At 43.2% G+C, this 27,394-nt stretch overlaps 1 protein-coding gene across 1 annotated transcript in view; it reads right to left on the reverse strand.

Annotated features, from left to right (window-relative positions):
- CREB5 (cAMP responsive element binding protein 5) overlaps positions 1-27,394 on the reverse strand; it is a 312,329-nt gene that overhangs the window by 228,354 nt on the left and 56,581 nt on the right. Inside the window, exon 4 of the mRNA XM_069462072.1 lies at positions 6,679-6,851. Coding sequence (XP_069318173.1) covers positions 6,679-6,851 — 173 coding nt within the window. The remainder of the gene's footprint in view (positions 1-6,678; positions 6,852-27,394) is intronic.

Raw genomic sequence — 27,394 nt, forward strand, 5'->3', positions numbered from 1 at the left:
CCATGACCTCTGAACTCATGACCAATACTTATCCATGGTTCCCCTCTGATCTGACGTGGTTTTGCTCTGAGCAAGCTCTTGTTTTCCAGGCATGTCTTTTCAACATGCTGCACAAAAGAACAAATGGCTAGATTTATCGTAGTCACAGACTGAATGATCCCAGGCTAGTCACTGCAGAAGCAGACCCTTGTCTGTGCCTATGTGTTCCAAAAATAGGGGTGAGGAAATGCACACCGAGACACTTATATGGAAGCTTCAGGAATTCTGTGAGGCAAGCTTCTGTTTGTAAGTTCCAGAAATAAAGTCCTCCTCCAACAGGAGGACACAGGCAAAGTCACCTACCCCTGCAGGAATTGGAACAAATCTGGAAGTTACATTGCACCTAGGCAGGGGCTAGTGGTCTTCCTGCAATCTAAGAAGCCGCATGTAGAGCAACCACATGTTGGAGACAAGGGCAGTCACTTCTCTGTGGTAGCTTCAGTTTTCTTGCACATGAGGGGATTTAGCTAAAAGGTCTCCCATTCTGTGCTTCCATGTGCTCAAGACATTCCCTGATTCCTCTGCCTTGAGAGGCAAGGAAATCCTGTCTATTTCTCCTGAAGGAACAAAGCAGCAGCTGGCAACTTAGTGTATGCCCGCTCTGCCTGTGGCTGCCCTGCAGGTGCGTGAACGCACAGAAGCTATTTACACTGTAACCAGACAGACTGAGCATTAGCAACTCCTGGCACAGATGACTCCCAAGTTTCAGACACGATCTTGTGTCTTCCAGAGCACTGGTGTCACAGGGTCAGGAGCAGGGTGAAAGCATGTGCTTTGAAGTCCAACAGACCTACAGTCAAAACTCTGTTTATGTCACTGGCCGGGTGACTTTGGACCAGTTACTTGGGGTAGATAGCGCCTACCTCTCTGAGTTGCTGAAGAAATATAGATGATAACATGCAAAGCTAGCTCAGTGCCTGGCACATAGTAGAAGTCGGACAAATGTTATCTTCTTTCCTCTTCTTCAATATAAGCTTGCTATTCAAGGGCTTTTCTAACAAAGGGCTTGAGCCATCCAGGAGTGACCTCCGATTTTCTCTCCCAAGTGGACTAGCCGTGCCGTGCTCCGGGTGAGGAGCTGAGACACTAAGACCCTGCCTGAGGAATCAGGAGGCAGGAGCCAGATTTGGAGACGAGAGCCGGGGTATTTTTCTGCCTCTTGGAACACCCAGCCATGTGCTCCCGGGTTCTGGCTCTGCCCCCTTCATCTGACCACAACACCATGTGGTGTTACAACTTTTGAATGTTCAGAAACATTATATTTCCTCAAGTATCAGTACTTAATGTTTCGTTCCACACATAAAACCCTGTGAGTGGAAGGCTGCCGGCCCCCTTGTCAGAGGCAATTTCTCAAGGCTCTGCACGGGATTTAACGGGAGCCATATGGTTAAATCTGTCAACCCTCCCAGAAAGCATCCCCCTGAAGGGCCCTCGTAAATGTTCTCGGGGCTGTGAAAGATCCAGCAACTTTCCAACAATAAAGCTATATTCATAGCCGTGATATTCAGCAAAACACAAAGCAGGAAATAACGACTTCTGGTCTGAATTACTCAAGGGAGCTTCACGTTGTCCTGGCTACGGGCTGAGGAGCAGTGACAACCTGGGACCTGCTGCCCTGCTGCCTCTAGCAGGAAGGAGGCTGGCCTGGACGTCCCCAGCATTAGCCTGTGGTGGACTTGACAGTCTTAGTCATGCTCAGTTTGGTTTGAGAAGTTTCAGAAAGTTCTTAACGATGGATTCATGCACATACGCATTTACAGAGCAAGTACATTCTTAAACTGTAAGCTGCTTTGTTATTTAGATCTTCTTTAAACAGTGCCTCTCTGCGATGGCATCGTTTCCTAACTTCTCTCCTTTTTTTCCCCCAGAGCAACAATGATACAATTTATTAACAAACTTATTGTCAAATTTATTAACCGTCCCATCTTGATGGCACACGGGGCAGCAACATTCAACTCACAAAGCCACATGACGCTCCCTGATACAGGGGCATCCCTTCTGACATTGACAAGTTCTGAGATGTAATCAGCTTTTCTTTTAATTATCGTTATTTTTGTGTTTGCTTCTTTGTTTTGCTTGGTCATAGCCATTGAGCCACATCTGATATTCTGCCTGACACATAGTGTCAGGGATCACAAAGAGAAAAGGGATAAACGAGCACAGGAAGTCGGAGAGGTGGTACAATTTATGATGAGCTTTGGCACCTTTTTATTTTTACATAACACAAGATTTTCTTCCACAATATTTTATATAAACTTCTGGCTAAGTAATTCGATTTCAACTGCCTGGCTACAGCCCCATGCAAACAGGGTTTGTGAACAAATGCCTGATAGCTACACATTATATGGAAATATGTGTGCCAGGACCAAAACTGGTATAAAATCAGGGAGGGGTTTCATACATAAATGCCTTCATATATGAATTCTGTTGAACACGTTTCCAAGTTTCCTGGCCAATTCATTATCTCAACCGGAATACTCCACACTGTATATTCTGATGTTGGACGTAAAACACTTCCATTGTAAACAATTACTGTCAAACAATTCTTACCAATAATCTAACAAGCATATGCCCAATCCCCTACAAAGAATTGAACAGCAAGAAGAAAATCTGTGGACTATTTTGGCGGTGTCTCCCATAACCTGTCAGAACTCTGTACTGATAACCATTCTTGTAGAACTCCGTACTCCATATTACCTTCATTGCTCTCCTGAAGAATTACTGAGCATGAATTATCTACTATCACTTACCCCATAAAGAGAAATCAATTTCTTTGGGAAACCTGGGATCTAGTAAGATCACAGCCACCTACTCAACTGATCATTGGCTCCTACAAAAATGTTTCATGAGATAAGAGACCAAGAGACAGAGAAAGAGAGCGAACTTATACCACTGCTACCTACTCATCTACTATTTTTCCCAGGCTTTTCGGACTTGATCCTGAATTAATGAGCCTGTTACATGATATCTAATAAAAATGACTGGAGTACAGATACTGTTTGGATTCTGCCCCATATTTGGTTCAAGGCGGAATCGATTTCATCTCTATTTAACACATGCTTGTTTTCTGTCTCACTTGTCTTCCCCACAGCCCATGGCTCACTCTTTTTTCCATCTGGGAAACTTATCTCCTAAAACGCTACCATCAATCAGCCAAAGACACTCTTCCCGACAGAGTGTCTGCCAGTTTGATGAAGCGCAAGTAGTCACTAGTTTGGGGATGCCTCCCACACTCTCTATAGCTGTGTGTTTTTCTAGCCTGCCTAACCACACACGAGCAATTTGGGATATTTATACATAGCTCTAGTTTCTATAGAGATAATAGCACCACTTTTTCAGAATTGGGCACAGGGCATGCTACAAGTCACTATGGTATGGAATGGAAGTTGCACACTGCTTGTCTATCTACTTTTGATGTTATTTCTTTGGATTTTTGCATTTCCACTCATTTTGGTCTGCTTTGGCTCGGTGCCTGCTCAAAAACCATGAAAATCGAATGCTTACAAGGATGCCTACCCTTTGTCCCCAAAGCCTTCCCAACTGGCGCCACTCCCATTTTCTAGTCCTTTATGTCAATACCACTCCCAATACATTCAAGCCTCTAAGCTTAAATTTTACAGTGTGAAAGGAGGAAGACAGAAAAGAGAGCAAACGTGGGGCTGTCTGCAGAAGCCAAGCAGTGGTAGAGGGAAGGGAAGAGCAGGGACAGGAGCCAGGCGGCCCCCTCTCCCACAAAGCCCCAGTCGTGAACACACCCCCTGGCCGCGGCACAAGAGCACCATGCATGGGCACAGGTGGGTCCCAGCCGCTCTGGCTGGATGCAGCTTAAGCACTGAGCCTGAATGAAGACTTTCATTGCTGTTTGCTGTTTTTGTTGGCCCGTAGCCATGGCAAACATTTGCAGGTGGCTTGGCCAGATTTTGACACTTAAATATTTGAGGTTGTGATAAAAATCAGAATATTACTACAATATGGTTCTGTGCAGCCTCAAAAAAATAAAATAAAGTAGGGGGGGAAAAAAAGCTATCTGCAATTTCAAATGCTCATTTAAAGACACAGTCTCCAGAGGGAACTCATGTTTTAAAATAAGTACTCATTTCCTCTTTCCTGAGAGAAATAAAAGAGTCAACCATCCCCAAATGTTACCACCTAGAGTTTCATACTGAATCCACTGGTGAGATGGGTTGGGCTGTTTCTTGCTGAGCCCCGGAGATCATCTGGGCAAGGTTTTTTGGATGGGTCACGTGGAGAAAAATGGAAATGACAGGATGTGTGGTTTTGAATCAACATGGTAAGCACGACAGGGAAGAATCTCAAGAAAAGAAACAGCCTCCCCTCCAGCTTGGCAATGAGACAGAGTCCTAAAGTGACAATTATCTCCTAGAACACACCAAGAGAGACACACAACACCCCAGGAGCGAGGAAAAATGGGAGGATGGAGGGCTTTGGGAGGGTATCTGCGCCAGAGAAACACCCCCACCCATCTAGGCATAGTGACACCGCCTGCCAATGTCACCCACATGTACAGTCCCAGGCCAGCTGGGTAAATTATTGACAGAGTCAGCACTCATCTTAAAATTTAGTGCTAACCCTTAAAAGACTGTTTCATAAAGACCAGCTTTGTACTAACAATGGCTGAACACTATGGGCCTCCAAGAGGGTAGCTGGTGGGGGCTGGTGGGGAGAGGGAGGCAGGAGAACTCCAGGGGGGAAGGAATGCTGTAAAACTGCTAGTAAACTTTAGCACATTTTATGTTTTTTCCCCTTGAAAGAAAAATAAAATAATTATAATTAGCTGGCCTAACTGTGAATTGTCTGCCTAAAGCCAAGCCACTAGAGTGAAGAAGTCCTTTGAGATTTAGATGCTGTCTTTAATGAATCCACCCCACCCTCTTAGCATATTATGGGTTCTTGATTTAGATGGTGGCAACATTTGCTCTCATAGTCATTTGAGAAGAAAAGAAATCTTTAACAGAGACACTTGCTAATTTAGCATTAGCTTCTTTAAACAAAGTCCAGTGTTCAAATGGCCAGATTGATTTTTTATTTCTTGAGTGGAAAACCAAATGTACCCAAGACAAACTCACAAAATGGTCATTACCTGCTTCTGTCACCTGCTTCTGTCATTTCTTAAGGTGGGTCTTTACATGTCACAACAGGGTAAGCTGAGAAATGTGAGAGACAAGATACTCCTTCTGGAGCATTCTAAGGAGGAATAAACCTTAGCACTCACTGTTGGTCTGGGATTCTTACAACATTAAAAACAAGGGGGAAATGACGTACTGAAAAATTGTGGGGCAGCTTCTGAATTTTTTTAAAACTACCATATCTAGTATTCAACTGAAAATCCAAACTGAATTCTGATGCATGTACCAAACACAGTGAGCTCCCCTTCTTATTTCAAACGGAGAATTCTGGGAACATGGAGCAACCAGCTCCCAGCATCCACCAATATAAATTTATCATAGCTCTTTGGCTTAAGTTACTACCTTTTCTTCCTAAGAACCCAAGTGCTCTTAAATCTTTTATCGCATTTCACTCTTGTGAGGTTGGAAAGAACAGACACCATCCTCATTCTGGGGAAAAGGAAGCTGGGTCAGAGATTCTGCATTTCTAAGAAGCTTCTAGGTAATGCCCATGCTGCTGATCCTCAGATCATACTCCGCATAGCAAGGGGCTAGAGTGATCACGTGATGCCAGGAAGTGAGAGCTCTTTCCATCACATGATATGGGTGTCAATGACAGGCTCTTTCTACCAATTTTCCCCTAATGCTTCAGTATTGTCTATCTGCATAAATGAGAGGAGAGGGCTGCTTTCTTTGTTTTTTTTAACTCTGGGAATGAGTATGGGCCAATGCAGAGGGAGGGGAGAGCTAATAGGTGGCATTAACAAGGAAGAGGAGAAGGGAAGAAGACCAGAGGGAAGGAGGACTGTGGAAACAGAATAGTACTGCTTTATCTGCAGTTTTGCTTTCTGCAGTTTCAACTAAGCAAGGTCCAAAAATATTAAAGTATTTAATATTTTTGTTCTGGAAAATTCCAGAAATAAAAAATTCACAAGTTTTAAATTGTGTGCTGTTTCAAGTAGTGTGATGAACTTTCGCACCATGCAGATCCCTTCCTCCCAGAATATGAATCCTCCCTCTGTCCAGCACGTCCACAGTGTAGACACTCCCTGCCCAGTGGTCACTTAGTAGCTATCTCAGTCATCAGATGGAAAAAACATAGTATGTGTAGGGTTTGGTACTATCCACGGTTTCAGGCAAGCACTGAGGGTCTTGGAACGTACCCCCTGTCGTTAAGGGCGGACTACTGTACACAGAAGATACTCTAGTCACCATAACACCCATAGATTTTTCCATAGCCATCTTAAAGTTCACAAATCTTGTTTGAAGAAACCATGACACAGAATGACTTGTTTCCCCACCCCATCCCCCATGCAGATTTAGGATCAAGACGGTTTTCAACAAACAGAAACTCCCTCTCCCTTCTCCCATCAAAACCATCACTCTAAATCTCTAGGCAATATCACACCAGCCAGGAAAACCAACGAATCTGTGCACCAGAAACAAGGAGAAATTCCAGAACATTCCCTGAGCTCCGTCTGGGACCCAGAGGCAGCCGAGGAGGGCTCCTTACCCGATCTGGCGGTTGGTGGAAGGTGCCTGAGTGATAACAGAGCTGGACTGTGGCGACGGCATGGCTTGCTGAATCACAACGCTGGTGTCGTGGTTGGGCAGCCGGGCACTGCCGAGCTGGTGAGCTCCAGGCCCCGCCAGGGCCCCACCAACTGCATTATGCATCGAGATATTCTGCCCAGAGAAGACAGAGGAGAAAGGTCAGAAGGCGTCAATGTTTTATTCTACTCTCAAGCTCTCAAAGGCAAAAATTGGGAATCTGGTCATGTCAACTAAATAGAGTTATGGCTTCTGGCAAGCCCTGGGCCCATTCATCTTGTTATAACTCACAGCTAAGAGGAGATGAAAAATAACTACCCACCCTTACTGGAAAGCACAGGGGGAAATGCCTTGAAGTTTACTGATCGCCCTGCTGCCATCCTGATGTGAGGTTTGCAACAGGGATGTTTAGTGCATACCTCCTCTGACTTGGTGGGATATACACTGAGTTTGAAAATGATTTCTGTGGTAAGCACATAATACCGTGATTTAGTGGATAGCTGTTCTGCATCCTGCTTGCATGACAAGCGCACTGGGTTATTTTTTATTTTCAGTCCTATAAGAGTGGCCAGTCATGTATTTTTTCCAGGAAACTATAATATCACCTTTGCAAATCATAATCTGAGTACTCGTTACATAATCTCAACAGCCTGTAAAATGAGGATGGATAATTGGAATAGACGACAGGGTATCTGGGATCCAATGACCAGAGTTGCAACTTTCTGCTGCATGTCCCTAAAATCAATCTCTAAGAACAGAATGGAATAGTGGGATATGGAACAATGATTGAGGGCCTGTTCACTTGTTGACTATCTTTTCCTCTAGAATGCAGAATGTCTGTGTTCATGACTCTATCTTGTGGTGCTTAGACTGCAGTAGCCATTCCATAAATATACATTAATAGCATGAATAAACTGGTAAAGAAACAAATGAGACACCTGAGTCACTTAGGGACTTAATGTCATGTATTTATTTCTGATGACTTGAAGGGATGTTTCTTTGTTTAAACTTCAAAAGAAAGGCAAAATATGTAAGATAAAACAGGTTTAAAAGACAGTTATTCATAGAAAAGAAAGTCGCTTGGAAAACTAGAGGAAATTCGCACTGAGCTGGAGAGGGCTGGTCAACACACTGGGGCTAGAAGAGAGGAAGAAATTGAGAACCCAGGAAAGAAAGAGGAAGTGCAGGGCCACATGAACTAACAGGCAAGGGCAGCAAGGAGGCCTCTGTGAACCGCTAGGTGCAGCTCTGCAGCCTAGAATGGTGGGGAAATTCCAGAGGTCAGCTGGACAATGGGCTGAGGATGGGGAGAAAATGATGTGTCAGTAGCAATTTACTGGAGGAAAAATATATATCTGTCTGCGCATTGGTGTTAGCAAAGGAAAAATAAATGGTACCCAAGAGAACTAGAAGTGGTTCTTTGAAGTTCTTCTGCAAAGAACAGGATTTCCTGCACTACGTGCTAAATGATGGTGATAACATATATGGTATTTGGGGTGGTTGTGTCCATCACATTGCACCTTTCCCAAGTTTCTGATTTCTAAATCCTGACCACACAGTCTGTCAGGAGCCCAGATGGAAACTGGACACCTGGCTTAGACTGTGAGCCGACTGTGTTGTCGTGGGATCCCAAAGGCATGAACGGGCTTATACACACACACAGTCCAAAGGCTCCTCTTATATACTGGAAAGTTTTTCTGGCGTGATGAAATAGCATGGTTGAGTAGAGTAAGATGAAGGGAAATGGTGATTTGCATCGGGCTGGCAGTGCAGGAGTATACCTTACTTTTTACAGGATCTAGAGATCAAGACAATTGGACTAAAAATAATAATGAAAATAAAGATACTTGTGTTATCTCTTTTGAAAGTGAACCTCGACAAACTTATTTCTCTGGGTCTTAATTAGGTCTCCATTAGGTAAATAATTACACGTATGATTTTTTCCATTGTTTAGGTCCTTAAAGACACTCAAAGTTCTTCATCTTAGAGTCATCCACTCTGTCAGTAACAGATCCAAGGTAGTGAATGATTTTTTACTCTCTTTTTAGAATTATTTCCACTGTGCTGTGCTACCAGAGATTATCAGTACAGTTATAAAATTTAATTTTCAAGATCATATTCTTTAAACTTATAATGAATATAAATGTATGAACCCTCCTTGATTTATACTGAGCATCTCTTCTCTGTCACCCCCATATGTAGACCCCAAGTCCTTCAAATTTAACCTAAGCATCTCTCATCTCTTCGTATCTTTCCATCCCTCCTTCTACCAAACTACACCCCAACTACCATCATCTCCTTTCCTGGACTAGACAGTGGTCCAGTCACATGGAGAAGCCTCCCCTGGCCCCTCCCACAGTGATGGGCACCATCTCCTTTTCCTTTAGCACTTTTCACAAGTTTACAATTGTTTTTCATTATTGTATTAATAGCTTTTTCTCCCCTGGACTGTACACACCCAATGGGAGAAGGAACTAAATCTGATTTTACTCCCCATTGTGTCTCTGTTGTTTATGTCAGTGCCTGGCATATCACAGGTGCTCAATAAATACGGAGTGAATGTGTCAACTATAAGATACCATTCCTAGAATATTCAGTATCAGGAAATATTGTTTTTTATTGCCTGGTCATTTTTTAAGAGTGCTAATGTCCTGCCTGTTCACCTTGCAATCTGAAAGTATGCTCACCATAATAGAGTTTTAGACATTAAGGTACTTTTTCAATTACGAGCTGAAGAAATAGAAAGAATCAGGATTAAGAAGCAAACCACAAACATGGTATGTACAGTGAAAAGCAAAACCTTTGGAAAAAAATATTAAAGGAGTCCTTGAAGGAAGATGCTGAGAGTTGAGCCTCCAATCTTCAAGCACTTTGGCTCAAATGATGGTGACAACCATTCTTTACATCTACTATAGAAACCAAGGAAAACTGACTTGTGCTGCATTATAAAAAACTTGGTTTGATTTCTTCACAGTAAAGTATGTTTAATAAGAGAAAGAAGTAATCCCCAACTTTCTCCCCAAAAAAGCCTAAAAATCTTTTCTGAGAATCATCAAAAAGTAAAAGTTATTATCTAGGAATATATCTCCCACTCTTCCCCATCAATGCTTTAAAGACATTACTTCATCTCTGTGATCTCTACCAGAGACAGAAAAGGCTCCTGAAAGTCACATTTTAACTCTTCAATAATCTCCTCTCTCCCGTACACATAAAATCTGAAAATTCTCCAGCCTTCTTCCCCTAGACCCAGAGAGTAATTTCAAAACATTTTGGAAAAATAAACAACCCAGCAAAAGCATTATCATTTCACAATAAGAGAAAGCGTTTTTTTTTTTCTTTAAGCATTACATAGTAATTCAAATGTGAAATTATTTTCTGAGTTCACATTGTCCCAATTATGGGTTCAAAACCTGTCTTCATCGATAAAAGTGTGGCATTTTACCTCTGGATAAATTAAGTCTCCAATTTCAAAACACAAAGAGTGGCTCTATCTTGCTGAGTTATTTTTGATAGTACAGGTGAGTAGATTTGAAGCCAGTGAAACAATGTCACCAAACCAGTGCATAGATGTCAACAGGCAGGGAAGGATCCTAGGTGTTCCTCGAGGCTCAGCCTTTGGCCTTTTCTTGTTCAACATTTTTATCAACATCTTGGATGAAGATGTAAAAATTGTGCTTGTCAACTCTACAGTTGACATAAAGTTGGGAGGCATAGCTAATGCTCTGGATACCAGAATCAGGTTTTACTTGAGCCAACTCTGTGATCTGGCCTCCAAAAATGCTAACATAAATCTAGGTTGTTTTAGGAGAAGTGAAACATCCAGATCAAGAGAAGTAATTATTCCACTGTAGAGTATGTTGGGCTGACCACATTTGGCCACCACATTTTAAGGGGGAAATCGACAAATGAGAGGGAATGAAAGCAATGGAGGCATCCAAACTGCATCACAGAAAGAATGGTGGAAGAATCAGGGAATATTTAGTCTGAAGAAGAGAAGACTTAGAGGGTCGTGCTAACTGCCTTCAAATATTTGTAGGATTAGACATAGTCTATGTTGCTCCAGAGGGCATAAGTTAAAAAAGTGGAATCATGATGATAAAAGTCAATAATAAATACAATTTGAGTGCCTATGTTGAAGCAGGCGCTATGGTAGATGCTTATAAACTTCATGTCTAATCTTCACAATGATCCTACAAGGTAGGCATTATTGTCCTCATTTCTTACGATGAGAAAAAAGTGAAACTCTTCACCATCACCAACACCATGTCACTCACCTCTGACCACCCTCCCCCCTTATGGGCTGATGCTTTAAAGATAGACATTTAACCTTTGGCCAGGCTAAATTTACTAATATCTAGAGATACTCAAAGACAAAACAAGCTGCCTTGTAACGTTCTGAGCTTCCTGGCAGGACTAGTGGCCATCTGTCAGGGATGTCACCAGAAGGGTTCCTGAATCAGGAGGGAGATGGCACCAGATGACCTCCAAGGTCTCTTCTATTGCTAAGATTCTCTCATTTATGATACATGGTTCATACTTTGGCTCAAATGTTTCCCAATGATTAGTAATGTGTAATAATGTTGAAAATATACCGGCTTGGGAGTTAAGAGGTCTCTTCTAGTCCAGTTTTTCTACCCTTTCTTGTAGCCATGTAACCTGGAGGAATCATTCAATCTCCCTGGGCTCAGTAGCTTCATCATTAAAAAGAGGGTGTTGGACCACATGTCTTCATGATCTTTTCCAGCTCCAATACTCCACAAGTCTCTTCCTATGTTACATTTTATGAGACACTAAATATCCAAACAGACTTTTTAGACTCTGATTCATTACCTACAAATGTTGATTTTTCTCCATAACCATAAGCTTTTATAGAAGCCTTCTGAAAATTATAGCTTTCTTCCAGACCCAAGAGATCATGATTCAAGAACTGGATCTAAGAAAAAGTGTGATCTCTAAACCATCAAAGATGAAAGCTCCACTTTAAACAAACTATCTTCATTTAAATTTCTCCCTTTTTGATTCAGATTTCTCAGCATGTCCTCTGACTTCCTCTCTTCCTGTTCTGGAATACTTTGCTCTCCATTCATTGTTGTTGTGAGACATAAAGGGTGTGAATGGGATGAGAACCAGCAGAATAATGAGCCTTGATTGCATACCCAGTGAGCTTGAGGTAGAGCAGTAATTGTCTTTCTGCATGCATGGGCTTGGAATACAATACACAAAAAACAACCTGATGTATATGAAGATATGTCCACGTTCTTAAAAATAACTATAATTTCAGGGTGTGGTAATGAAGGATGAAGGGAAGTGGACCAACACTGAGAGAGAAGGTTGGAGCATACAGGCAAAATGACGTTGATTCCCATGAGGTCCCCAAATGTTATCTTCAAATCTATATTCTGTCCAACTGCCAAGGTGTGTGCAGACTTTATGGGTTTCTCCATAAAGAGCCAGGGTCATCCGGACTGGTATTTACAAGTCGAGTTGTGCAATCTTGGAGTTGTCTGCATCTTAATGATGCCCGGGCAGTTATGAAGACTTTTCAGAACTTCCCAGAAGTAAACATCCATGAACTGCATCCAAAAGATGTCCAAGACGGTCACAGAATAACAAAGGTTCTAACCCTCTAGAAGATACTAGGCTTTCTGGAAGTACAGGAAGGATGCTAGAGGGTCTTGATTCCTACTTTTGGCGCGCTCAGGAGCTGTAATTATCAGTCCAGGTATTTGGGGATGTTACCAGCTGCTCTGTGAATGGGGGCATTGGGAGGCGTCAGGGGAGACCTAGAGTAGGAGTGGGCACCAGGGACCACGCGGGCTGCCTCCCTCTCCTAGCATTCTCCTTCTCAGAGTCACGCAGGGCAAGTTTGACAACATAAAATGAGAAACCTTCTCAAGTAACCTCTTCCAGGAGAGAAGGGAGAGGACAGCACAGGGACTGTGAAAACTCCATCCTTGATACACACATTTTTTTTTTTTTTTTTTTTTTTTTTTTTTTTGAGACAGAGTCTCACCCTGTTGCCCAGGCTAGAGTGAGTGCCGTGGCGTCAGCCTAGCTCACAGCAACCTCAAACTCCTGAGCTCAAGCGATCCTCCTGTCTCAGCCTCCCGAGTAGCTGGGACTACAGGCATGCGCCACCATGCCCGGCTAATTTTTTCTATATATATTTTTAGCTGTCCATATAATTTCTTTCTATTTTTTTTTAGTAGAGGTGGGGTCTCGCTCTTGCTCAGGCTGGTCTCGAACTCCTGAGCGCAAACGATCCGCCCACCTCGGCCTCCCAGAGTGCTAGGATTACAGGCGTGAGCCACCGCGCCCGGCCGATACACACATTTAAATTCTGCTTTTTCAGAGTATGCTCTGAAAAATTCTAAAAGGTACCATGGTCCTGAAGGAAAACATAAGCACCAGAATCAGCCAGGCCTATGTTCAAGTTTGCGTCAGCTCCGTATCATCTGGGCATGTTATTGAAGTTCTCTGAGCTACACCTTCCTTATCTTTAAAATGGAGACAATTATCTAGTAGACAGGCTTGTGGTCAGGATTGTGTGAGATGACAGATGTTCCAGCAACGTGCCCAACAGCAAATACATGCTTCTTTCCTTTCAGTAAAGTTCAGAACATGAGGCTCAGAGAGGAAAGGTGCATTCTGGTGGCTACTCCTCATGACTCATGTTAGTATTAATAATATGAATAATGGCTAACACTTACATAGCATTACTGCATGTCCAAAAAAATCATTTAACAGTCTAGGAGGTCGGGATGGTTATTATCCCCACTTACAGGTGAGAAAACGGAGGCACAGAGAGCTTAAGTGATTTGCTGAAAGTCACACAGCCAATAAATGGAAGAGCTCAGATCCATTTGGTAGTTTGGCTTCAGAGCTCTTCATCAGGCTCATAACCACTAAGCAATACTGCCTTTATAATCTTGTTGTTAAATATCTTCTTGTGAAAAGTGACAAGGCAAAAAATAAAGTATGCCTGCTATCCTTACAATGGACATTAAAAGAAATGATTAATTAGTGCTGGTATATGGTTTGAGAATTACAGCATATCTAGAATACCGCTAATTTAGATCAATGTCATCACCATCACCTTCACACCTGGACAAGCCTGACAGTACACCATTAATTCATTTCAAAATGTTTGATTAGTATCTCTTGTCTAGAGGTCATGTTGCACACATAGGCAACTTTCGTTTGACTTGAGGGGAGAAACTGCAGTAGGCAGAAAGACAGCTTGCACCCTGATGTAACCCTCAGTGGCCTTGGCCCACTCACCTGTTGCCAGAAGCAGACAGCTTCCCCAAGGCAGGTTCTAGACTCGAGGCTGTAGGATCTTGAGCAGCAAGATCCATCCAACTGGCCTAGGCTCCCCTGCCATCCCCAGAGCTCCGTCATCCTTTCTAATACTAGGTTTGAGTGATGGAGTCCTGAGCCATCCCTCTGAGCATTTTATAGCTATGTATTTCATACTGTAGTAAAATACTCAAGACAATAAATGTCTTCTCAGGTGCCAGCCTTGACTGTGAGAGACAGTTTCCGGGTGGTTCTCAAAGATCCTGCCCCTTCCTCTTCAGGTCCTCCACGTCTTGGACTATCCATGTTTTTGTTCCACTTGATTGTCTTGGTTGCTTTTGCTAAATATGATCACATGGGTTAAAAGGAAAGAAACGACTCTACTTTATTCAGGTTACTAGAACTGAACAATTTCTGCAGTTGATGTACCCACAGATATCCTGGACATTAAAAACTCATCTCATGCTGCTAAAAATGATCTTATTGCACTCACTGCTCACTGGTAAGGTCCCTCATGGCTCAAGAATCTTCTTCCAGAGAGCTGTATGTTCCCTCATGGCCCCAGCCTACTGAAACGCTTCTCTGGTTATCCATCACCTCCTACACGAGCCTTTGCATGGACTGGAGTCTTTTACAAAGCTGGTTCCAACCAATCTTCGCAACATCCTCTCCTGGCAATTTGTGTTCCCCATTCCCTCCACCTCCCACTCACGCACACATGGGCTTCGATGCTTCCTGACTGTTCCACGTCCTTTTGTGCCTCCTTTTCACCTTTGCACATAATATTTCTTCTTTGCACTCAATGCATTCTCCAAGATCCAGCTCCGATGCCCCCTCCCCTGTGGAGCCTGCCCACATTCCGTCTGGCCAGGTTAGCTGTTCTCTGCTCTGTGCTCCCACAGTGCCTTGTCCGCACCTCCCTTAGGGAACCTGTCTTACCTCAACCAGGTGCTTCCTCCAGTAAACTGGGAGCAGGAAATATACATGTTCACCTGAGAATAGCCAGTGCCTCCCTCCAAGACATCCACTTGGTGGCTATGCAATGGATTCAATTATGCAGCAAATAAACGAATGATGTGTGATCTTGAGCAAGTTTATAGCTTCTCGGAGCTTCAATTTTTTCGTCTGTTAAATAAGGACAACCCTATCCTGTAAGGTTTTTGTAAAGATTAAATTTAGGTAATATAAGTCCAGCACTTCAGGCAACGTTGGACACATTAGTGTCCAGGAAATGTTAGTAGCCAGTAGTATAATTGTCATGATTCTTACCATCATTACTACCAAGGCTAACACCAGCTCTCCACTAGGTAGAATCAGTTAACTACTGCTCCATCCTCCACCTTAGCCCATACATACTTCAAGCTCTTAGAACACGCTGGTATATTTATTTATTTTTAAGGTCAGTCTTCCCCTTCCAGCTGTGAACAGTCTGATGACAGGGACAGGGTCTGATTTTATATCGTTCTACTCAGGGCCCAGTGCAATGCCAGTCACACAGATGTTTGCTGAGTTCTGTGTTCTGAAGGGCAAAGGGCTGGTCAACCAGTCTGTTTTCATCCAAACTCCACCATAGCACACGATCTTGCTTAACTTCTCCAGTCTGTCAATTTTATTTTCATAATTCCCACATCTGTCTTGTTTTGTTTTGTTTTGTGGGGTTGGGGTTTTTTTCTTGTTTTTTGTTTGTTTGCTTGTTTGTTTCTGCTATCCCACTAGCTCCGAAAGTTTATCACTTCCTATCTTGATCACACAATTGTTTCCTACTGTTCTCCCAGCTTCTAATCCTTCTGGTTCCTCCAAGACCACTCCAGACCCCACTGTCCAATGAATTGACGTAATTCAGCACTTTCCTAGTGCTGCTCCTCAGCTCAAGAACCTGCTGTGCCTCCCCATTACTTACAATAAAAGCCCGCTCTGAGCCTTGCCTTCATGACCCTAAGTGTCCTGCCCCATCTCCTACCATTGTCTCCTGTGCAAACTCTTCACTCTAGGCGCACTGGTCCATTCACTACACAACTCATGACTTCCAATCCCCACCTTTACACCTTTGCCTGAACATTCCCCAGGCCTGGAATTTTCTCTCTTCCTTGCTGCCTTGCTAAATCCCATCCTCTAGGGAATAAATTTGTTGGTTGATTGATGACATTTTCTCAAATACAAAATGAGGATAGTGTGCCCTTGCTTCCTTTGACCTATAAAGTTAAGATGTAGTGATACTTTGAAAAGAGCTTTAGAAACGTATGTATTATCTTATAACCCTGCTGTTCTCTCCTCTGACATCCCCTCATTCTTAGAGTGACTCCTTTCCTCTCTCCTCTTCAGGTTCACATGAAATGTCACTTTCTCGATGTAACTTCCCTGTCTAAAGGTATCCCACCTGTTCTTTCCCACCTCGGCACCCCAATCCTTCCCTTTGTAGCACATCTCACAATGTGCCATTGTGATTACGATTACTTCCAGTTCACTGTACAATAAATTCCAGGGAGGAAGGGACAGTGCCTCTCTTGTTTTCTGTTCTATCGCTAACACCTAGCTCAGGGTCTGGCACAGAACTAAATGACCGCTGGCTGCATGGATAAATAAACTGTGATTTCTGAGGTCATGATATGGGAATAAAGAGCATCTGATACACAATTTCCTCTTGTCTAAGTCAGGCACAGTCATCTTAAGCCCGAGATCCTAACATAGAGATAACTTTTGCTAATTTGAGTCATCCTCTGTCATATCAATACACAGAGCCTGGCACAGAGCTCAGCAGTGTCCTCGATCTGTCATCGGTCTGGCCAACTCAAACCAGAGCCACTAAGGAGAGAAAGGCAAGAGCGAAGTGACTAGGGACAAGCGAAGAACTGGGTCCCTGAGGCAGGTGTGGGGAAGGTAAAGGGAAGGCTACAGTGACATTATGGAGCTCTCACGCCTGGGGAAGAGAAGAGGCTTTAAAATCATGAAAGGGCACCAAGCATCCAGGGAAATGCTGAGCAGTCACGCTGAGGATGGGTCTCGTGGTGCCAGAGGCAAAAGGCCCCTTCTAGAATCACTAAACAAATTTCTCTCCCCTCCGTACCAGAAATTGGTAAAGTTACTAAAAATAAGATCATGTATGAAACAACCGCAAGGATGCTGAGGGATCTATTTCTTTAGTATTTCAAAGAGAATCAAATGCATACTTACTTAATGACCAGAAATATAAATGTAGCACTCCCATGAAAGCTGCTAATGACACATTACAGATCTGAGAATAGACTCTCTTTTGCCTTTCCCTGGCCCAAGCCCCCTTTCTCAGCTCCTATTCTCTGCTGGCCAAAAAGGCTGGAGGGTAGGGCTGGCACCACTAAGATGGAATTGCTTGAAAACTCCCTTGCCTGGAGCATTGGTTGGGCATCTGCATTCCTGAATATTTGGCAACATTATGCTCTTAACATAAAATAGAATTGCAATCTTCAGTGGAAGGGAAAGTGTGCTACAAGATAGACTTCCTCCTCCAAAACAATAGAGAATGAGCATGCTTGCACTTCATTTCACTTCTGGTGGAACCTGTCAGGTGGCTGTCCGTGAATGCCTTGCATTGTAAATTGTCTGGTACTTGCAAATGTAAGTTACTGCTGTGCTGTTCGAAGGATTGATGTTAATTCAGCCCCTTGTTTCTATCCTGGAAAGTGGCTGTTTTACTGGAGGACAAGTACTTTTGAATCTCCATTGCTTCCAACCAAACTGAATCATCATTACCAGTATTTGTTCATTCTTAGAGCAAAAACCAAACTGAGTAATGCAACAGAAGAAGTCAATGAGAGGTTTAATTTATCTTATTTGATGACATCCTGATACAAACAGATATCATTTTTCTCTGGACCATTGCAAACCAAACAGCAGTTGTTATGCAGCACAGGGGAGCTGCCTGGCCACAGCTGAGCATGACAGTCCCCAAAGAAGCTTCTGGAAATCCTGTCTGACTATTAAGAGCAAATTTTATCAATTTCTCCTAGCAGCAAGTTGGGGTCTCTAGATCCTTAAGGTCCCAGAAAAGTGCAATAGGAACCAATGTAACAGTTTCCCTTTTTACAGAGCCTGCGTGGTGCTCCAAAAACCTAAATGATACCACCCATGACCACTCTGATCTCACTTCCTACCACTCCTTACCACATTTGCTCTATTGCACACTCGGGCTGATCTCCTCGATATTCTGCTAACACACGGGAGCCTTGGCACTGGCTGTTCCCCCAAACTGGAAGGCTTCTTCCCATATATCCCCAGCTCCTTCCCTTACTTCTTCCAGGTGTCTTCTCAAATGTCACCTTCCAATGAGGTTCACCTATGAGGCCTGGCCACTGTATTGGAAATTTCAACCCTGCCTCCTTCGTTTTATTTCTCCTTATTTACTCCTTCCTTTCCCATTCATAACATCCTCCCTCATTCATCCTAACCCAAAAGCACCAGACAACTTTAGATCCCTATTCTTAAAACAAGAATTCAAGAAGAGAAAAATACACAGAAAACCCAATGGCTCTATTTTTTTTTTTTTTTAACCACCAAGGGTTTCTTTTATGATTTTTCTCCCTTGGATCCCATGTCTTCAAAATATTTCTTTAAAAGTCATGAATGCTTTGTCTGTCCAATTCCCTGTCTCGTGAAGCTATCACAGACCTTAATTTCTAAAGTTTCATTTCACTTCGTTGTACCTTCAGACTCCACTGTTTCACAGTGTTGATAAAATTCCAGTCAAACAGAAAGAAAATGATGCTTTAGGTAGTCTGGGCAGACTTACTGCAAATAAATAGCAATTTCAATTAGAGTTCGACTACTGTATCATCTGGGGTCCCCATGGAAATCAGCTGGCACCCTCAAACTGGGTAATTTAGGGAGCATTTAATAAAGGGATTATTTGCAAAGGTGTGGGCAGAGTGCAAGGAAGCACAGAGTGCAGGTGCAAGTGGTACAGTACCCAGGGTTAGTTTCAGCAGGGAGCTGTTAGCATCCCAAGGCTTACAGCAGTAAGAGAAGGGAGAGGTTACTAGGACTCAGCAGAGAGAGAAAGAGAGGTTAGTAGGCTGAGGGGAGGAGAGACTGCCATGTGGAGAGGGTGCTTGGCCAGAGCTGTGGCCCTTGGTCAAAGAAGGCAGCCAACTGAAGGGGCTGGGAGAACAGATACCCAGTCCTTCTGTCCTCCCTCCCAGGAACCTCCTGTGGTGCTCCCACGGCCATGGGCCCAAACCCAACAGGAGAACACAAATTAAAGGTACTCACTAATGCAGTGTGAGCGGGTCAGCCTTTCAGTGCAGAGAGCAGAGTAGAAAAGGGGGAGAATGAACTTGGATGGACAATCAGAAAATACCCAATAAATTATATTTTGATTAAACTCACATTATTTTTATGTTACCAGCAATATATTTGTAATATATTCATTAGGGGAAACTTATAGGAAAAAAAATAAGTTGGAAGGAAAAACAATCACCCATCATCCTAACACATAGAACAAAACGAACTAGCTCTGGATTTACCCAGGCACTTCAAACATCATGACTGGACTGATACAAAAACAATAGAAGGCAAAGCTAAGACGTGCCCATGCCATGGTGTGCCCAAGTAACCCAGCCCCACCCCACCAAGATGAGCTCAGACAAGCATGGTTCCTCTGAACCCAGTCACACACCCTGAAAACCAGGTCTCACTTTAAGGCCACAGCTTCCTATTTGTCTACATTCCTCTTGGTGAAACAATCGGGCTTGGAATAAGAACGGCTTTATATGTGGGAGTCACAGAAGGAAGAATTTGGCACCTGGTGTTTATGTACCATAAAGCCATTACCGTGCCCAGCTCAGCTCTGCTTTCCACCAAAGTTATTGGGCAGGAGGAAAGTGGGTACATTTAGAAGCTGCATTTTTTCTACCCTAGACAGCCAGGAGTTATGGGTTGACTCGCTAAGCAGAAGCACCAATGCCAGTGACATGTGTATTTTTATTTAGGTGCTCTCCCCAGCAACCTCTCACTCTTGTGTTATGACATCAAGTCTATAGGTCCTTGGTCTTTGGCAACTGGAACATTCTATTATATTCCATCTTGAGTTCATTTTCATTTTATGGTGCTCCACTGACAACTTCAAGGTGGAACTAATTTACTGATTATTTGATAGATTAAGAAATAATATTTCTAAACCTCCAATAAAGATAAGATGAAATCTCAGGGGAGTCAGGGGCCCACATGTGCACTGCACCCATATTGCTGGAGCTTTTGTTAGTAATAAGTCAGTCCTTGGACAAAAGGCCTATAGCTTTCCCTTTGTGTTGATGCTCATGTCCTGATGCTAATGGTGTGTGCATTTGTTTGCCTGTTTTTTTCACTCCACAAATATTTTTCTTTAAATATTTGAGTGTCATCTGGTTACTTTTAAAGAAATCCAGTTGTAGGCCTATGTGTAAGTAAATGTTTTTTCAGATGTCCTTTCACATCTATATAGTTTACTAATCACTTTTTGGAATAGTTTTCAAATCCTATAGATAGATTTAGAACTTTATATCTGCCGAAGAAGTCAAATAGAACCTCAGTACAAAAAGCCTTTTTAAAGTCTTATAACCACTGGTGAAAAAGGCATGTTCAGGGAAAAAGATGAACCACACAGTATTTGAATTTCTTGTTAATCATCTTCACCTGGTGAAGCAGCTTTTCCTACAAGTCAGTTATGCATTTGTACCTAGTACTGATTTCTCTGGGTAGCTAACTCTCAATCCTTTCCATCTCCCATTTAATGGAACAAGGACAATGTTCAGAGATAAAATCTAATCTCCCCATCTGCTGGCTAGGAAGAGAGACCAGCCCCTGGCTCTCATCAATGCCTTGTCTTGTATGTTGCTCCATTTATTCTAACAGCCTTTCATATCTCCCAGACTTGATAGAGGTTTAGGTGAGCACATTTGGGGGGCGCTTTCTGTATACATGTGCACACACACACACACAAACACACAGTGCTGCTTACTGCATCTGAGCACTGAGTCCTAGCACTGGCTGAGCAAAACTGCAGTGGAGGCACACTCAGCCAGTGGTGGAAGGGGAGGGTGGAGTGCTTGATCTTTTATCTTAATTTTTGTGACATGATCCAATTATATCTATTCAATAGTGCCCTCTAATTACTAGTGGAGATGAATAATGAAAGATTCCCCTTGTATTCAGTTCTCCCCCAAGTCCGCTTCCCTCCTTGGCTCCCCCATGTGAACATTCTAGATTCACATATAGAGCATACCTAGAGCTGCTGGCACGCTCAGCCAAATAAAGGGCCACTTAAACAACTGGAAAAGCCCTCTGGGCCTTCGACGAGGCTGCTACTGAGAGCTGACCCTGTGAATAGCAGGGCGGGGGGCGGGGGTGGAAAGGGACCCCGTCCTGCCTCCGGGCTCAGTGCCTGTAACCAAAGGGATGTCACAGCAAAGTTACGACTCCCTGACATGCAGGATGTCATTGCTAGGTTTCACTGGTAACTTGGGAAAATGAAAAGAAACAAAGAAAAAAGCAGACCCACAAGATTCACAATAAGTACCAACACAGGGGAAACTGAGGCAGTAAAGACGACGGAGGAAGGCTCCACCTGAGTAGGAAGGGGGACAGGACTTCAGGTGGAGAAGCCCCAAACAGGAAACCAGGCTGGGATGCAGGCTGGGAGGACAGGCAGGAAGAGGCTTGAAGTCTGAGGTGAAGATTTTTGTAATGAGAACAACAGAGTTGAAATATACCATAGAAACACCAAAATCCAACCCCCTGACTTGACAGAGAACAAAATGGGAGCCAAAGGAGATGATGTGACCAGACCATGGCCAATGTCTGAGTGGAGACAGGACCAGGACTGGAATTTAGATCTCCTGACTCCTAATCCAGTGCTCTTTCTGCTATGACAAGTGATTGCAGAGAGCTGTGTTTCTGCAAAGCAGAAAGGATGACTTTATTTCATGTTCACATTTGGACCAGTAAGGTCAGTATTTCATCGTGGGGAAGAGGAAAGCCGACGGGGGTGCTCAAAGGAGGCAGGAGTTGGGGTTGAGTTCGGCAGATGCCCGTCTGCCAGGCGTTGCCACTGGGGGCTGCAGTGAAGAGGAAGGGGTTCTCTCTGATGGATGGGCTGGCCTTCAGGCCCTGCCAACCTCCCGCTGCCCAAGGGGTCTCTGACAACAGAAGCCTGGGGACACTCTGAACTACGTTGGAAGGATACTTCAGGCTTCCCCAAAGCATAGCACAGTTACAAGGCTGAGTTCCAGTCAGTTACTTAAGGTATTTTCTCAAAAACAAACAGAGAAAAAACAAAAGCAAAAACAAAGCCAGCAAAGAGCTGCCTTTGTTCTGACAGTTCCCTCACACGAACAGTGCCCGGCACAATTAGGGCCGAGTACTCCGTGCACACTGGGACAATGTTCCGATAAAAAGCTTAAACCGCCGAGTGTGGCCGCAGGGACAGGAAAACAGGACTGCCTCTATGGTTTCATATACAGATTGTGTCATACTTAATGCTGAAATCATAAACTATATATTTTTACCCCCTCCAAGCCGCCTATTGTGTGCTTATAAACAGGAACCTGGCAGCATGTCAGGGGTGCAAATTGATTTCCTTTCCCAAATAAAATTTTAAAAAGCAAATAAACAAGGTTATGTTGGCTAATGAAACAGTCCATGCCAGGCTGGGGAGAATTCTTTTAAAATGTATTTTCTTGAGCAAAGGCAACACAAAGCATCTATGAAAGGCTCTTTCATAAACAACATGTTTACATAAAAATGCATTACTTGAAAGAAAGGAAGAGCTATGGTGTATCTCCTATGATATATTTGGATTGTGTTTTATAAAAAAAATAAATTAGGAGTGGGCGGGAAGGGGTTAGTCCTGACGTGCTGGAGAATTTGGAAATTAACTGAAGCTGCTTAGAAGTGAGATGAAGTTGCTCTTGTTTAGAAAATGTTTGGGGCTTAGTGTTTTTATAATTTATCATCTAGACCTAAGTAGCCCACCTTGAGCGTATCTTACTGGCATGAAGAAAGCAGGGAGAGAAAATGCAATCGTGTCCACCGTGCTCAGAGACACAGGAAGAGCTGGTCTGGCTGGCTGGCATCATTGGAAACATCTCCTGGAGAGAAGCCGAGGCCAGCTGGAAGCAGTTTTAGTAATCTAATGCGTAAGAAGCGTTTCCTGGATCGTGCCTACCTCATACTTCATCACAGAGACTTAATTTCAATCCAGTCCTAGAACCAGAGCCAGCCCCAGTGCCTGTGAGGCCCAGATGGAGTCATCCTGTGTCACCTCTGCCCTTCTCCATCTTCCCACCTTCCGAATATCTTTCTGCCAATGAAACCAGGTAGCATGAACCCTGATGGCACTCCGATGAGCAAAGTCACGGGACGACATGACAACACGACATGCAGCCCAAGGGACACAGCTAAAATGGTAGCGGGGAAGGCTCCAGACTGCCCAGGAGCAAGCTGAGCCACTGTCTGCTGATGGCCGTTTACGCACAGAGGGTGTTTTCCTTGCTGTTTTGAATGCTGGTGAAGTACCCTCCTCTCACTGTTACCGCCTGTCATCAGGGGACGGGCATAGCATACCAGGGGCCAGAGGCACCAAGGGGAAAGTCTCCATAGCCTCAGGACAGCCCTCATTGTAACAAAAGGAAAGACAACTTCATCCTACTCAGGAGCATCCATTCAGGCTTAAAATGTAACTCATCCAGCCAGTGAGAATGAAGAACAAAATACTCACAAATCACAAAGATGTCCCTCAGATCCTATAGCCTGAAAGATCCTACCCAGAAGTTTCTAGCGATGTTGGGCAGTCTGGGCTAGTGCCTGAGATGGTGGGTTCTCTCCCTCTTCCACTCCTGACTCGCCAGACAACCTCGGTCAGGTCTCTGGACCACGCGGGGCTTTCTTTTTTCCACCACTTTTAAATACAAGGCAAACGCTGTCAGTCTGATGGCTGTGGTGATTAATGAGGTAACATTTGTAAAATGCTAAGAGCTTTCCAGAGCTCAAATGCAAATGCTTTAGACCAAATACTCTGGATAATAGTTAAAACATAAAAAGGGTTAGTCACCAGTTGGCTGAGAATATGAACCCGGGAAGGAATTACAGAGGGGGTGTGTTTCGTGGAAGGATTTGGCTAGGACTGGGTGGACATCAGGGAAAGGGAAAAAGAAGAGACGGAAGCTGTGGGGCTTGATAAATCTGAAACGTGAATTATTCTGTTTCCAAAAGAAGCCATTAACTTTGAAAACTGTCCACCTTTTTCAACACCAAAGATAATTTAATTACACAAAAAACTTTCTCTATATACATAACCCTATAGGGTATAATCCAATGTGAGAGTAGATTATACTGAAATTTTTGTTCTTATCCCTAAAAAATGACACTACATAATCTGTGGGAGGGGCTGTAGACCAATGGGCTTGGCATCGGTGACTTCATTGTCCCCATTTTCTGTAGAAATGGAAGAATCAGATTAATCATTGGCAAATTTGATAACAGATGTGTTTCTCAGCTAATCCACATCAAGCATTCAAAAAGTAATTACCCCCTAAAGCTTGTTGTGTTCCTGTGTACATTTGGCATCAACTAAAGCCCTCAGCCGCTTTGTTTTTATCTGACTTGAAGCTGAAGCCTCGGGGTGATACTCCAAGTGCTGCTTTAGATTATAAAGTCTTAACGGCCCCTCACTTTAGGGCACCGTGTTTATTGATGCTATGTAAGCAATTTACAGTCCCTTAATAGTGCATTCACCACAATGTTACAGTGTTTAACTTGTTAAATTATATTTAGAGCTTCAGGGAACATTACCTCATTGGCTTCACTAGCATGGGTTATTGATATCACACAGGAGTTACGGCAACATCCACCTGACCGGGGACAGCCACAGAACGTTTTACAGGCTGCAGGCAAAGGTGGAGTGCAAAATTCGAGCAGAGGCGGTTGAGGAAGTAAAGGCCTGATGAGAGAGATGGAAGAGGCGGAGACGCTGGGGAAAGAAGTCAGGGAAGAGAGATGGGACCGAGGAGAGCCGGACTGACATCTTAGAGGCGTTTATTGAGCTGTAAAGCAGGGAGATTGCCAGTAGTGGCCATTTTGATTCCAACTTCAGCCACGTCCACCACTGGGTGTGGGGGACGGGCGTGGGGGTTCCATCCCCAATCTCCCTGTTAGAAAAATGTCCTGGATCCAGGGATTTGGGAGATGGCATTGACCTCCAGCTACTATAGCCACAGATCCCGTGGGCTTAGTGTTTCGTGACTAACTCTTCAGGGCTAAAATTTCTTCAAAGGAAACAATGGAAATGTTAGGAAGGACAAGGAGAAGAAGGAAGAGGAGGAGAAGGAGGAGGAGAAGAAGAAGAAGAAGCAAAATCTTTATTAGAATAAAGAGAGACATACGTAAGGATAAGATATCTTTGAGCCTGAAGCTTAGTGCTGTCATGAGGCTTCCTCAGAAAAGCAGCCAAAAGCCAAAATATTAAAACCCGCTGAAGAGGCTAGCAAACAGATATGTGAGCCCAACCAAGTGGCTGATGTGCTCTGGGGTCTAAGTTCATGCGACATCTGCCGGCTCACGCACGGCTGAGGGTGGAAGCAAACCATCAGGAACGGCAAGGACGGCAGTGCGTAACCACTATGCGAAAACGGCATTCTCTTGTTCTCCACATGGAGGTTCTACACTAGGTTTCTCATACCCACAATCTTAATAGTAATTGACAACCAAAATAAAACAGGAAGTGGAAAAAACAACAGGCATCAATGACATAAATAACAATGCTTACCAGGCCGTTTTGGCTAATGTGATTGTTAACCGGGAATTAGGGAGGGAAACGGCAAGTTCTGTGTATTTTAAAAGGTAGAAAATTAGAAGAGGGGAAAAATGCTATCTTGAGCATAAGCACATAGTGTCCTATGAAAGTGAACAAGAACTAGGCTTGTAGGTACTAAATCTCAGAATGTGATCTCTTGAAAAGAAATTTCAGTCTTAAGTAGAAATCAGAAGTTCCCATTCCTCTAAGATTTGACAGATTTGAATGTTGGATCTAATAATTCACATAATATCTAGGGTTGCATCTAATAAATTATCTAATATCTAGGATTGCAGTTCCCAAACTATGTGCCTAGGTGCCCCAGGATGCTGTTCTGAACTCACACGGATGCCACAGGATACTTAACATTTTGAGGGATACACAGCAATACTTAACATTTGGTGGACACTGCGCAACTTTGAGGTTATCAGTGTTTCAAAATTAGATTGTACTACATGCCTTTAGAATATTTCACATCATCACAAAGCTGGATTTGGTGGTTGCTGTGATAAAAAGCAGATACCATGCAAAAATAAACATGGAATAGAAAATGAGGGTGGCGATGTCCAATGTAGCTCTAAGATTTGAGAAGTTATGCAGGGCCCAACAGGTACACACATCCCATTAGGAAGTAACTATGGTTATATAAAGGTATTCTTTTTGTTATTTCAATGTCTGTGTATCATTTATTTCAAAAAGCTACTAAGATACATGTATACTTATTAAGTAGTTTGGACCTAACTACTTAATAAGCAGAATGGTATGGTGTTTCTTTTAGCCTAGGCCTGCCAGAAAAAAATATTGAAATAGTGAGGGTGTCTGGAACTGAGAAGGTTTGGGAACCTCTGATCTAAAGCAAACTAATAGAGAAAATAATTTATGGTAATATTTAACATAAAAGTGATTAGTTAAAAAATATAATTTGGTATAATTAGCTCTTAGGATAGCTGGTTGTGTGGGTAAAAGAAGAATCTGCTATGTTTTCCAAAGGTCAGTAGAGATTCAGATGGTTTGGAAATTTACTGAGCTAGCATCATGGGGATTTCTATGCTCTGAATTTTGGAAAGTTCCCAACACATATAAGACCTAGAGCCAGACATTTCTGCATGTTTAACTTTCTCCACATCCATTTGGCCCCACCAATGCCCTGATGCTTAATTATCTTACTGTAATTATTCTTTGCTTTTAGGGTGGTACCATGAATGTCATCTGTCACTGATAATGGTCATTTATTGAGTAAGCCTGAGACAGTTTAACACATTTTAGGAGACATTTCACTGACAGCTAAGAAAACCACAGAGCTCAGGTCTATTGGAATTTACTGAAGTTGGAACCCAACACCCCAGAGTATATTGGGGCATCATGCTTTTCATTGTAAAGGGTGTGAAATATGAAGCTAAAAAGAACTGAATAAGATGGAACCACATGTATCAAAAGGAACCTTCAAGACAGAGCATTACACCAATGGCCAAATGTTTCAGTTGTGAAAAAGACCAAGAGAATAGCATCAAATTCATGGGCCAGTTCCAAAGAATTTAAACTCAAGTTGATGGCAGAGACAGGAATTGAAACTGGTCACAAA

This window comes from Eulemur rufifrons, chromosome 29 (assembly GCF_041146395.1).
Source record: "Eulemur rufifrons isolate Redbay chromosome 29, OSU_ERuf_1, whole genome shotgun sequence".
NCBI classification, from domain to species: Eukaryota; Metazoa; Chordata; class Mammalia; order Primates; family Lemuridae; genus Eulemur; species Eulemur rufifrons.